At 44.8% G+C, this 14,072-nt stretch overlaps 1 protein-coding gene across 1 annotated transcript in view; it reads right to left on the bottom strand.

The window, feature by feature from the left end:
* Ltn1 (E3 ubiquitin-protein ligase listerin) overlaps positions 1-14,072 on the bottom strand; it is a 59,097-nt gene that overhangs the window by 30,378 nt on the left and 14,647 nt on the right. The window contains exons 12-19 of the mRNA XM_084595613.1: positions 13,128-13,276; positions 12,953-13,037; positions 12,231-12,381; positions 6,761-6,935; positions 5,714-5,965; positions 5,475-5,584; positions 4,108-4,227; positions 3,301-3,437 (exon numbers count right to left, since the gene is read on the bottom strand). Of these exons, the coding sequence (XP_084451739.1) occupies positions 3,301-3,437; positions 4,108-4,227; positions 5,475-5,584; positions 5,714-5,965; positions 6,761-6,935; positions 12,231-12,381; positions 12,953-13,037; positions 13,128-13,276 (1,179 nt within the window). The remainder of the gene's footprint in view (positions 1-3,300; positions 3,438-4,107; positions 4,228-5,474; positions 5,585-5,713; positions 5,966-6,760; positions 6,936-12,230; positions 12,382-12,952; positions 13,038-13,127; positions 13,277-14,072) is intronic.

The following is a 14,072-nucleotide window of genomic DNA, read 5'->3' as shown; positions in this document are numbered from 1 at the left end:
AGGTAATGGTAGTTTTTTACCTCTCCAGAGTTACGTTCCAGAGTGTGCAGTTGTGGAAGCCTTAAATTTGTTTTTTAAGGCGAAAGCCTTTCCCGACTCATAAGCGGCGAAGTACAGGGCGTGCCACCAAGAGCTGTGGACAGAGCATGTCACCATAGCATGTCCTCTCGAACTCGTTATTAGGAAAAAAATTTGTGTTTACACCAGGACTCGAACAACCAACCTTCAGCGTCCCAGCCATGCGCACTAACCCCTACTCTATGCCGGCTTCCGGTGAACGAGTCCACAATTCTCCTTGTCGAGCATAACGACGTTGGAGGGTTTAGAGGGAAATAAAAAGTGCCCTAAAATATTTTAGATTATAATTAACTAAAACACCAGCCACAATGTAATTTCATTTCTGCTTGTCGTCTGTAGAACAACATGTCTGATCAGATTTTTTACAGCTTCGAGTATAAGGAAGAACTGGTTTATAATGGTGCTCAACCAAGAGTGACTCAACAAAGTTAAGGATGACCAAGAATGACCTAGCAAAATTGAAGAAGCGTAAGAACGACTAAAATATAAATAAAAGTCACTTGCAGCATTAGAAAAAATACTGCTTCCATGGGCAGGTCATGTAATGCAAAGTCAATATAATCGGTGGTCCGTAAGGGTAACAGAATGGATTCCAAGGGAAGGCAATCGGAGCAGCGGGCGGCAAGATGAGATTTAGAAGTTCGCGGGGATCAAATGGATGCAAGCAACTGACATAAGATGACAGCAGATGGCATCACATTCACATGATGACGCAGGTAGCAATATTGGAGTCTAATGAAGTAACCAAAGGTGTCTTTATCAAGCTACTCTTCACCACATAAGCAGGGCCATAAAGGCGTATGCTTTCACATTTGACCCGCATCAATCCAACTGATTACCCTCAAATCCTTAAGCCGCGTTCAGACTACGTGCGCAACGCACGTATCGTTCGTAAGGATCGTAAGCGTAAGCGCAAAAAACGTAACGTGTCTGTTCAGACTGCTGTCGTATTGAGCGTAAAATGCGCAACATACGCAGCCAGCGTGGGCGTAAATGTTGGAGGACCCGCGACTTTTACGACTATTACAGATACGTCTGTTACGCGCGACCAATGCGCACAGCCGTTTCGGTTTTCCCTTTACGGTCACGGGGCTTCCGGTCCTTTCAGATTTCGCGCGCAAACCACTAGTAGGCGACATCATCCAACGCTCCTACTCTGCTGCAGTGTCTCGGCTCGCCGGTGTTATTGGTGTTTTGTCGGTGATTGTGTCTGTGTCGGTGATTGTGTCTGTCCGCAGCTTGATCATGTGCAGTGCGGAATCTTCGCTGTGGAATTATCAGCCTCTCATAAAAAAAGTTCGGCAGAGGCCGGCTCTATACTGTCTCTACTACGAGTAGCTGAAATCGCACAGAGAGAAGTGCAAAATGATGCCTGGCTGCAAATTGCCAGTGCGCTGAGTCAAAGTAGTAAGTGGTTTATCAATCCGTTTTTTCATGCGCGAGCAAGCTCTCAACAAGCAAATGTTTCCTCTAGTTTAGAAAAGTGAGGTTATGGAGGCGGGGGATGCCCGCTTCAACCCCGTGCATTCCCGCAGCCCATCGGCTCCGTTGACAAGTGAGGAAGCAGTTGGCCTGCAGCGAAAGGCCGATGCGGGGAGACGTTGCGGTCGGGCCGCAGAACGGAGCTGGTGCGGACTCGTCGAAGTTTGAAAGAAGCTCACCATAAAAGAGAAAAAGAAAACAGCATTTTCTGAGGGGGGACGAGGTTCCGCGGACGTTTCCGAGTCTGCCGCGCGCCCCGGCTCATTGTTTGGAGTCAGTAGTACGGCCTTTGAGTCACCGCCCCGGCCTGTCTCCAAGATCGCTCCGGGGCACTGGTAAAATCGCAAGCAGGGATGCAGGCGGACCGTACGCCTGTTTTGGTGCGAGAGAGTGCGATCACGGGACACCGAGCAGGAATGCGCGGTACGTCGACAATGAGAGCGGGCGCGTGAAGAAATGTGCGAAGGAGTGAGCGGTGCGTCAGCACGGTGAGCGGACGTTTGAAAACTGTGTGCGAACGTGCGTGTGTGAAACGAAGAGGATTTATAATCGAGTGGTTAATTGTTAATATACCCATTGTTCTTTTTCGTATTTTATGTGTGTCCAGTCTTTTCTTTCACATCTCATTTTGTGCTTGAAGAGCCCAGACATCCGCTATCAGCCGCTTGCTAACCGGCGCCATGTTGAGAGCGCTGATTGGCCGGTCGTAAAGAACGCATCTTACCGAACGGCCCAGTGTGAACATGCGCGGTCGCAAGCTACGTAAACGGGAGTTCCAGCCACTATGCGCACTGCGATAAATACGATACTTACGACGGATGCGCACGTAGTCTGAACGCGGCTTTACTTACGAGAAACATTCTTACTGTTCCTATGGCAATATGAGTTTATTTGATAACTCGGCCTTGGAGTAATTCGGGCATTCCTTTTGGTTCCTTAAACCTTAATTATTGAGATATTATTACCTATCGAGTTATTTCTAGCAGCCATTCATATGTAAATTTAAGCATACAATTTTCTCTTAATTTTGCGTTACCATATTACAGGCTGCAAACTGTTACACTGTGTAATGAAGCAATTTAGATTTATCTGCACGTCCCTATGTTTTTGCATAGCTCGGAGCCACCCTAGTCTTGTTTACTTTGGCTGCAAGGTACGTGCACTACACTAAAAAGATTAATAAGATAACAGTAACAATATGTGCCTAATTGTGTTTTCTGAAATTTTTCATGCTGAACAAATATTCAAAATTAAATTTCAATATTAGAAGGCATTTTTGTCTTTCAATATATTGTAACGGGTATTGCGCCGAACGTCCAGGCAACGCCCTGAGCCTAGAAGACTGCCGAAGTCCGAGAGCGGTCCGAGCAGCTGTCCGAGCAGCGGTCTGAGCGCGGTTCCAGGCAACCAACTTCGTCGTCTACGCCAACCAGCAACCACTTCATCGTCTACGCCAACCAGCCACTGATTGTCTCCGCTTCGTCGTCGACTATAGTTTGTATCAATATATTCAATTCCCATTCAAAAATTCCAATATTCGCAAACCTTTAGTCACTTTAATTTGTACATGTGTGATCATTATATAAATATATATATAAAAAGAATCTAAAGTCTGTTCACAAATCACCTGCTACACAATGCAGCTAAGATGCTATGTCGACCAGTGGCCACCATAAAAGTGTTAGTGCATAAAAACAGTGTTGTAAAGTCCACCTTTACAATTAGTACAACCTGACTTACCTGCCCAGCCCTGCTCTGATTCCCAGGACTTGATGCATGCGACGGAGGTCAGGAACACCTCTTCCGTGTTGCTCTGGGACATGAAGGGCAGCAGCGATCGCACAACCAAAAGCTGCTGTCTGTTGTCATGGCTATAGCTGCACAGAGATGTAAAACCAATGTCTGCCGATCAGGTTCACAGATCAACCTGTTTTTCAACCCTTGCTACATGAGAACATAATCTCGTCACGGTAAACAAAATAGCTCGATTTCCATCAAAAATCTCCCACAAAATCCAAATATTTTCTTCTAGAAGGCTGCTGCTATTTTAAATTTGCTCAGCTACAAACCAAGTCAAAACCAGTATTTAGGAATAGGCACGCTTGCGCTAAATTCCCGCAAATTTTTCTGCCAAGACAGCCTCAATAGCTCAGTATAAGTACTACTGTTTTTATGCAAATAATCTGGCCTTCAAAACAGCATAGCAAACTACAGGCTTCCTGCGTAAAAAACAAAAGATGGGAATAACATCTCACTCACATCAGGTTTCCTTGTAACATGGTTGCCAACATGCGCCTTTTCCTTGAGCTCTATCAGAAATTAGCAGCAACACACTGCATCATTGTTTTTTATGCTATCATTATCAGAACAAGCCCGAGAACGAAAAGATGAAGCAATGCTACGATATGCATACAAGGAGCAACTTCAATGCAGAGGGATGCTGTCACATTGTCTTTCGAGAAACGTTTTGCTCCTAAGCCCAGCATTTCTTCGATGTGAAATGCAGACATAAATATTTTGATTTCGTTAGAAAAGAAGAAAACTCACAAAATGTCTTTCGAAGCAATGTAGTAGGAGTCACAGATCCTCCTCGCAATTCCGTCTTCTTTCAGGCGCCCCAGAAAGTAGACCAGTGCCTCCAGCCACAGCTTTTCACCGAGGAGAGCCCTGTGACCGAAAACAGAGTAATCTTACAAACAACCACAACAACAACAACAACAACAAAAAAAGGCCTCAAGACACTCAAGTTTCACCCATTCCTATACCCTTTTCAAGCTGTCAGCCCTGCTTAACAGCGACCTAATATAAAGTGCCACTACACATTGCTTTTATATCTACAAAACAATAAGTCAACATGTTTGTTCATGCCTCAACAAGAGGAAAGTTGAAGATGCAGCCAGGAAACATAAATGACCGGCTGAGGATAACACGAGCGTTACGTGCTTTACTGCACCCTACCCATTCAACTTTTGCAACTGTGCAGGCCTACAGTACCCAAATGAACTGCTTTAGAAATTCTATGCAGAAACACAATTAAATATAAAGCACAGCCTATTCATCCTCAAAGGAGTATAGACATTGAATTTCAGCGACATTTTTCGTCATGTTAATGTTGTGTAGCACACCTCTCCATATGAACCACCACCGCGGTTTTTGCCTACGATCACTAAACAATATATTTAACTGAAGTTTCTTTTCTCACCGGTTTCGTTTTCAGTTTCAGCAGATGACAGATGGTTGTAAGTCACAATCAAGTCTCGGTCACGCGCAGCGTGAAAGAAAAGTGATATAATCACTTAATCTTCACTTGTTCTGATTCCTGTTCTTGAGGCAGGCTAGCTTTAACACTGTAGTGAGTTCTAACGACACAGGATCGATTATATTGCTGGTCGTTTTTTTTTTTTCATCTCTCGTGTGACTCAGACTTGACTTTGACCTCATAGCCATCGCTCGCCTGATCAAACCAAAACAGGTGAGAAAAGAAACTAATTATTCAGTGCCCGTTGGCGAATATAATGTGATGATCCGTGTACAGCAATGGTTTGGTTTTGTGGAGTTTAACGTCCCAAAGCGACTAAAACTATGAGAGACGCCGTAGTGGAGGACTGCGGAAATTTCCACCACCTGGGGTTCTTTAACGTGCACTGACATCGCACAGCACACGGACGCCACTCTGTTTCGCCTCCATCGAAATGCAACGTCTTATGCATCACTACAAAGGATAAAACACGAACCCAAAAATTACATGTCTATGATTGAAGTGCCTTGAAATGCCTGTTCTAAGCCGTGTCCTGTCCATCGTTGAGTCCCTCAACTGTTCTCCTGCCTCTGAAGCACCAGGATGAAATTTTATTTGGTCTGTTAGAAGGAAAAGAACGAGCCATGCAACAAACAGAGATAAAACTTTCACACACCTGCTGACAATGGAGTCAAAGACATCGTTTGAAAATGTCTCGATGGCCGCATTTAGAGCTGACCGCTTCTTGGCTCCTTCCTCCTTCTCCTCGGCACATATTACACGTATCTGAAAAGCATCCGCATTATCAGATATGAACAGCGACGGTCGCGCACTGATCCTGTCACATTTCAGCGCCACAAGCACTCTCAGATTCAGGCCAGAGCGCTTACTAAAGAAGAACGAAGGCGCGCTCACCCGATGGGGAAAGCAGCGGGCCAAGATGAGGAACGGGGCACATCTCAGGAGCAGGCTGCTACTTTTCACTGGCTTGGCCTCTGCGTCGCACTCGGAGGCCAGCATGTGATCGAAAACTGCCTCTGTGGAGTTGGCGACATCTGCCAGGTGTGCCTGATCTGTGCTCTGGCTACCCACTTCCTTGGGGAGGTAGTCTTCAGTGGTACACAGAGGATGCACCTCGGGTTGTTCCAGGTGCGCTGCTAGCAGCTCCTGGATCACACACAAAAGAATAAACTTATTGTGGGCGACACAGCAGCTCTTTCAATCTTCTGTTAGCACTTCCCTTGTAAACACCAATTCAGATTATAATAGGATCCACTATACCATACATGACTTGTACATTATTTTCTTTGCTGTGCTGCCTTTGTAAAGGTGATGCCGACACTTTTCGCATTTTGAAGTGGCAAATTCAAAACCCTACAACTAGCCTTTTGATAGGAAGGATGACGACTTCACCCTTATTGCATTCTTCATGCATTCCTTATTGTATGTTAACAACTTCCTTGCAGCAAAATTTTCCGCCACAAAACACAGTTGTACCATGTAGATATCCTGAAAGTGACGTCATTAATAAAACCTATTTAAAACCCTCTTCCCCTCATCTGTAAAGATTAGCCCCATAAAACATGCAGCTGGTTGAGCACCAGATTGCAAGACAAAATTTTGTTTTCACTCTTCAAGATCGATGCGCGAGCAAAATAGTTTGTCTCTCAAGATTGAATCGCCTCCTTGTAAGCATCTACTTTAAGCTTGATAGAAAATTCTGAACATATAATCGCACTCCTATACATAAGGCAGTGACCATGTGGGAGGCAGCCTCGCCATCATCCATGTACGGAAGCAACCACGGAACGGTTTTAACGACTATGAGAGAACTGCATCTCATAAAGACATACTACAGCTTCCCCTCATCTTATCAGCCAGTTTTTGTGTCTTTGCGCGTAAGCAAATTGAACGCAAGCGGAGCCCCAATCTAGAGGGAGCAGATTGGCACGCAGCACTTACGGAGAGGCACGTGTTATGCACAAGAGTCTCCCACTGCTGTGAAGTGGGCAGGATGGATTCGAGGACCAGTGACACTGTCGGGTCCAGCAACAGGGCCACGGGATCCTGCTCCTCCTTGGGGATGGCGGCAAAGATGCTCTCCAGGAAACGGCAGCAGCACTTAACCAGTCCCTGCCTGTTGCAACATGTTAATAAAGCAGCAAGTAAATCAGCCTAACCGACGCACACTTATCAAAACTGGCCATCTATTTACATAGTCCAAAAGGCATTACGAATGCTTGGCACCTATAGAGTAATTGTGGGAGCAGCCTTTATGTGAAACAAAAAAATATCACGAGTATGCCTGCAAGGATTTATAGGCGAAATAGAAATGGAATTCCGAATACTAGCCCATGTATTCTATCGCGCAAACCAACATTTTCCACGACTTAACTATCAGACCTGAATGCTACTGCTGCTACTTCTTACATAAGCTCGATCAAAGGCTCCTGTGTTATGCCAGAGCTACTCCTCTTGATAAATTTAGCCAAGCTAATCTTAGCTTACTAGTTTTTTCTTATTTACAACTGTTTTTCTTCTTTCTTTCTTTTCTCTAGGTTTAAAGGGGCGATGACAGGGTCACTCGATGTATTGTCGTTTCATACTTCTGTGAATAATATACAGGTCTGTGATTCTACTCGCGAAGTTTTAGTGTTTAGCGCGCGGCGCATATTGCAAAAAAAATGCGATAGAAATCGAAATTCAGAAGCTCCTCCCACCGAGAGCAACCACCATTTTGAAATGCTCGTGTGATGCCACAGAGGATACGCGGCAGAGCGTCGTTTGTAATGCAGGCTGCAACATCAAAGGTCCCGTCTTTTTATTTTTTTTTTTTTTTTCTTGGGACGATTGACACAGTGGTCGTCCCTCATGCAGGAGTTCTTGATGAAGACGCTACAGCAAGAAAGCGATATAGAGAAAGGCATGTTTTCTTCAGCATAAAGCATGCTCACAGTCAGTGGGCTGCACGGTTCCTTAGCTTATTGACGCACTGATCTTTCGCATTACACTGCCGACGACGCCAGCACGCCAACGGTCGCCTATCACCGTGTTGTGAGGTTTCCGACCCCGCGACGCCGACGGAACTGATCTGCAGACGGTCGTCCGAACTGTTTTGGTCGGATCGGAGGCCGAGCGAGAACTTGACACCCGATACTCGAGTGAACGGCCTGAACACCTGCACTTGTCTGTAGCTTAACCGAGTTAGAAAAAGGAAAACAAGAAGCTACACTTTATATATTCTCCCTTGTCATCAACAATAACCTTGGCCAGAAATGTTAGTCGGCGCATGTTAGTTGGCGCCGAACTGCCGACTCATTCAGCGACGAGTAGGTCTAGCGTGAAGACGCGCATTCGGGTCTAGAGTTTCGGTGATTACGGAGCGCGCATTCACAAGCTTTAGCAGTCACATATGGTTATCGAGTGTAGTTCTGGCAGTAGCAACCCCAAATCGACAACTGCTTACATCACGAAGCGAGTGCATATTGAGCGGGAAGCGTCGATATATGTGACCCTGTCTAGCAAGTGCAGCCGGTAGCTGTCGGCGCCGCTTGTGTGTATACCCAGCGCAGGCAGGGGACGTAGCATCCACGGCGCTTCTTGCAGCGCAGTTGTAGTTTGTGAACAAATAAAGGTGCAACTGATTCGAGAAGAAGTGGATAGTATTTGGTATTGCTAGCTTAGCTGGCATTTTATGCCGTGTGAATGAGCAGCATACATCCAGTCATTGCAAAAGCTATGTAAACAAACACGCTGGGGGCGCAGTCGTAATCCGTGAATCGGCACATTCCTGCGGGAGTTTAGGGTTCACACACTAAATACTAAATGGTGTATACTTACGTTGAAGCACTCACGAGTCATTTGCTGGAGAAGCACTAGAAAAACGTAAGGCGAGACTCAGAAGTCTGTCGCAATCGCGCACGCGGCTGTGGGGGAGGCGGGACGGAGACGGCAGCGACTGGGAGGCTCTTGTTCGGTGCGGGCATGCAGTGAAGAGCAATCGAATCGCGTTGGGTTTTGCGATGACGGGCATGAAGCGGCGGCGGCGGCACATGCTTTCGTGTGCTGGCCATGGGCAGACGGAACATAGTTTTGCAAAAATGCTTTACCAGCCGAAAATAATTAAGTCCAACTAACACGCGCATATAACAGCAAGTCACGAGGTAGCGATTCGTTCAAAAGTTTTGGCTGCTCCTCTAATGTCGCAAGGTATGCTCATGCGTCAAAGTATGCTTGTCTGAGATTTACTCTTTGTTTTTGGACCCAAAGAGCGACAGCAATAGCTCAACAATCAGGAACATAACGCTATCCCCTCCCCACTTTTGCGGCACATGTACACGACTGAAGGAAACATTGGACAAGTGCTTTTTTTTTGTGCGGGAGCGCTTGTTGCTAAAACAAGCTAACCCTCCATAATGTAAGAATAATACGCTTCTGATTGTATGCCTAAATTATACAGCATGAGCCCGTCAATTTCGGCCCTCGGCAATCTCTAGACAAAGCCCAAAACAAGTCCGAGGACCTCTAAGGTCACATATTATAGTGAAGGCTTCTCAAAGAAAAGAGAATATGCGAATAAAATATTTTTGCGGATGAAAAAAAAGAACTCGGTGACCACCATCCACGAGTGCCTGCAAGAGTGCAGCCGGCACCGCGTATAGCAGACGACATGGGGACGTCAGCGTTGACGTCGTGACATCAGCGGCCAATGGTTGCCAAACCAGAAAGCTGATTTCGATATTAAAAATAAAAATTAATTTTAAGACTATCTACTGCACGGAATGAGCTCAAATTTCGAGGATTTATAATTTAACATGTGAGGAGTGAAATGCAATAATAAGTCTATGCTCAGTTGTTAGCTGTCATGACCCCTTTAAACTAGCAGCGACTCAATGGACATTTTTAAACCTTTTGTAAGAGTTCTGGCATGCAGTATGTTCGTGCTTGATGCCATACTGATGCATGGGTTCCTTTCAGCAAGCTTTCCACCCTTCCCTCTCCATTTCAAGTCCCTACGTTTTTCACCAACTCCGCTGACTAATTACTTCGCAAGGAATATGCCAAAATGAAACAGCAATGATACCACTCAAGAAAGCTAATCAAGGGTGATGAAAAATAAGAGACCATCATTAACAAAATTCACCTATTAGTGGAAAAAAAATACTGAATACCCATACCATGACAGTCAGAATTGCATAATCATCATCACTGGTTAAATCCCGTTTCGTGTTAGCCGTTGTCAACCTGCAAACTTCTTAACGTAGTGCTGTGGGGGCTGAACTCTACCACACTAAAACCTTCTTAAAAGAGTAGACACACCAAAATTTTTGACGTGTGTTTGTTTTAGTGCTGAAGCGCTATTTCGGAGCGTCAGAGCCTATCAAAAAATCATGTAACGCTTCTGCCATTGCTCTGATTGAAAGGACAAATGAGCCTCCGTGAAAGCTTATGTATGAAGTAGTAGCAATAGAGGTCAAGTAGGCAAATTCGGTTGGCCTGATAGAATACACGGGCTTGTATTTGCAAAACACCTTTTGTGTTTCTTTTACAGATCGTTGCAGACATACTCATGACGTTTCTCGAGTGCACGTTAAAGCCCAACCACAATTACATTATAGGTGCCCAGCACTTATGGTGGCTTTTGGACTATGTAAAGAGATGGTTCGAACTTAGGTACTCGGGTTCAGTAGCCAAGCGTCTTAACCATATAGCCAATATGGTAGGTGCCTTCACTCTTTATAACCAGGTTTAAATAAAATTAAACCTCCACCATTCGACGTGGCAGCTCCCAGATGGCACCACAAGTAGGGTTAAACCCGTGGCCTCCATGATCAAGCAAGTCGTTTCACTGGAGGCGATTGCGGAGGCAAATGTTTAACTTCCGCTATTTGACGAAGCGGGCCCCAGATAGTACCACATGTCTAGCTAAAACAGCAGTGCACCATGCCCATAGCTACAGAAGGCTTTAAACAACCCCACTTTCGAATGATATTAGAATTCTGGCCAAAATTCTCTGCAATTTTTTCCTTTAGAATAGTGTGCAAGGCAATATTGTATGTTAATTATAACACAGAATTCACCTACACCAGTTAAATCATGTATAATTGAATTTTTTTTCTCGTGTGGTTTCGGTTTCCCTTTCAGCCATGGAGCAACAGCTGTGATCGCACAGACAGGTTTTGGTAACATCAGTAATAAAAAGAAAAACTGAAATTATAATCGCTTCTCATTCGTTTTTCTCCAATTCCAATTTTTGGGCAGGCACACGTTAGAAATAGTACAAATTAAAATGAACAAAGCCGCGACCATACCCATATTTTTTATGTCCTCAAATGGCCTAAACTCCTCAAGTGGCCTAAACTCATCTGTGAGATCACAGCGGTTGAAGGTTGAAACTAAAGCCGAAATCGCATGGGGAAAAAACAACAACATTAAATTATTTAGCGGTGTTTCGCGCAATCCACGTGGCTATTCATATGTAGTAACGTGCTGCACATCATTCCAAAGACTGAATACACAACAAAAACTTGGTGTCTCAGCTCCTTTAAGGTACAAGTGTGAAATCCCTGAAAAAGAACACATAATAGGTTCATTCTACTACCGACAGCCTTCTGAGTGTAAAATATGTGTAAAAAAAAGAAGGAAAGAAAGAAAGAAAGGCTGATGTACCCTCATCATAAAAGCCTCAATAATTTCAAAGAATGCAAGAACAGGTGCAGACCTAGAAATATGACCCAATAAACAAAGTACTGCATTGTGAACTCTCGACACACCCAACTCAAAAAGCACCAAAAGCTTGTTGAATTAAGCAGTTTCAAATAACAAGAAGTTTGAATGAAATGATTTCAGGCTGACAGCCTACTGTATAATCCAAAACAAATCAGATGCTTTGATAAGCAACTACTTAAAATTCCAAAGAGCACCCCCCCCCCCCCCACCACCTCTTCCTCCTCGCATGGCAAAATTACCAGAGAAGTGGAGGACAGCACTATCCAGGAACGGCACCTAAAATCAAGATGACGAGGACAAAATTTTTTTCATCAGAAAAAAATTATGAATCCAGTGCACATCGATGTAGAATCTTATTTACCCTTAACAGGGTTGAACGGACTTAGAAACGTGCGCAGAGATGTCAGCGCACCACCGCGAAGTGTTCACTCTATGGATTGTTTTCTCTCGGTGTGCCTTTTAAGTATGTTAGCGACTGCCTCTTTTGATTTCAGCACCAGCTCCCACTTAGACAGCAGCCATATGCTCTCCGATCACAGAGCAAAAAGACTTAATCCAACAAAGCTTAACCAAGCTTGGAAAAGGGAACCTCATTCTGAGAGTGTGCCCCAGAAAGTTAAATAGTCTCACTAGAAAGATGAAAAAAATGTCGCTGAAAAAAAGAGCACTAAGTAAACAGGGACAACTTTTAAGCAAGGCTCACCGCTTCTCACTGGAAAGGCGGGTAAGTAGCATGGTGTTCAGCATTGACGCGATCTTGTGGAGAAGACCCCCGGGCGCCAAAAACCCACCTCTTGCTTTGACAATCATGGAGATCCCTTGCTGCCATGAAGAACGCACTCTCTCCTGTGTGTCTAGCGATGAACGAGAGCAACAGAAAAGACATGGTTCAAAGACGCTGTAAACAACAGCAACTCAAAGCAAATCGATTAATCATATCGTTGTCATTGCCACTCCGGTTTACTTCACTGCAAGAAAAAAGCCTCTCAAACATCTTTCCAGTTAGCTCTGCCCTGTGCATCCTGTGATTGCTACGCCCCCTAAATTCGTTTTCATCTCTCATTTTCTGACCCTACTCTCTGCCACCTCCTTGCTACATTTGCCCTAACTAGGAATCCCTTCTGTTACCCTAAGTGTTGCATATCTACCTACCTGCTCTGTGCATTATGTATGCCGTTAATGTTGACTTCCTCTTCTCGATTTTAACTAGGCTCTCACTCAGTCATGTTTGTTCCCCGACCCATGCCCCTAACATTGCCTCGCTTATTTTCCTTTCCACACTGCCCTCAATTCTGAGCTTTTTCCATTTGCCTCCAAATTTCACTTGCATTTGAAAATACAGTCAAAGTTCAACTATTTCGCATTTTCCTTCCACGACTCCACTCCATCCCCCATGCAAAACTGGGCGAAGAAGCAGAGGCACACCTGGTGTTGATGACAAGGTGCTCTGACAGTCGATGAGAAACAGAGCGTACACAAACTCTTCGGACTCCGGCAAATTGCAACATCCCTAGGCAAGAAGAAGAAAAGACAGCGTGGTACTTACAGACCATAGGCACAGCAATGAGAAACTAAAAGGTGACTTGTCTGCTCAACTCACCTCATAGCTTGAAAAGAGCGTATTTGTGATTTCACAAACAAAGTCGAATGCCTTGAGGAGTTCTTGTCCTTCAACCTGCGTGAAGTTCTGCAGTGTCTTTCGGAGTGTGCTGAGGATGCCACTCAGGTTAGACAATGAAATCAGAGGCTCTGAAAAAAAATTTAAAAATAGATAAAAGAATAAGAAATGAGGCAGGGAGCAGAATTTCAGTGCAAATCGCCAGCCCAACCAAACAACAGTTGGATTTGATCTTGATGAATCAGCTCCTAGAGCTTTAGAAGCTAGAATGCAACAGGGCACTGCACCAGAATTTCGTGGAAGATAAGTTAAGCTAGGTTAGGCTAGGTTAGGTTCAGTTAAGTTAGGTTGGGTTATCTATACTTGCACACCTTTTCTGGGCATGGGCAGGACATGTAGTGCGAAGAGAGGATAACCGATGGTCACTTAGGGTAAAAAACTGGATTCCAAAAGAAGGAAAGCACACCAGGGGGCGGCAGGAAGTTAGGTGGACGGATGAGGTAAGAAATTCGCAGGGGTCAACTGGATGCAGCTAGCACGGGACTGGGTTAATTGGAGGCATATGGAAGAGGCCTTCGCCCTGCAGTGGGTAGCAGGCTGGTGATGATGATGACATCCTTCTTCTGTGCAGCTAGGTGTTTCATCATGCCTAAACACCAACTAGCTCAACATTCTACTGTATTTAGGTTAGGTTAGTTTACACTAAGCTAGGCTAGGCTAGGTTAGGTTAGGCTGGAAGTATGTTGGCAAACATATGATCTCTTTATGGCATCATACAGTCAGAGATACAGATGCTGTTGTCGGCTCAAATCCATCAGTTCGAATCGCAAACTAGACATACAGATGCATGCCAATTAGGCAGCAAAATGGTATGACACCCCCCAAATGAAGAAGAACAGTTGTGTCGACCCTCTGATACAAAAAAGG

Source organism: Amblyomma maculatum, chromosome 1 (genome assembly GCF_055883805.1).
Source record: "Amblyomma maculatum isolate TAMU_Amacu chromosome 1, ASM5588380v1, whole genome shotgun sequence".
NCBI lineage: Eukaryota > Metazoa > Arthropoda > Arachnida > Ixodida > Ixodidae > Amblyomma > Amblyomma maculatum.
Note: the sequence above shows the minus strand (reverse complement) of the source record. Positions and strands in the feature narration are given on the sequence as shown.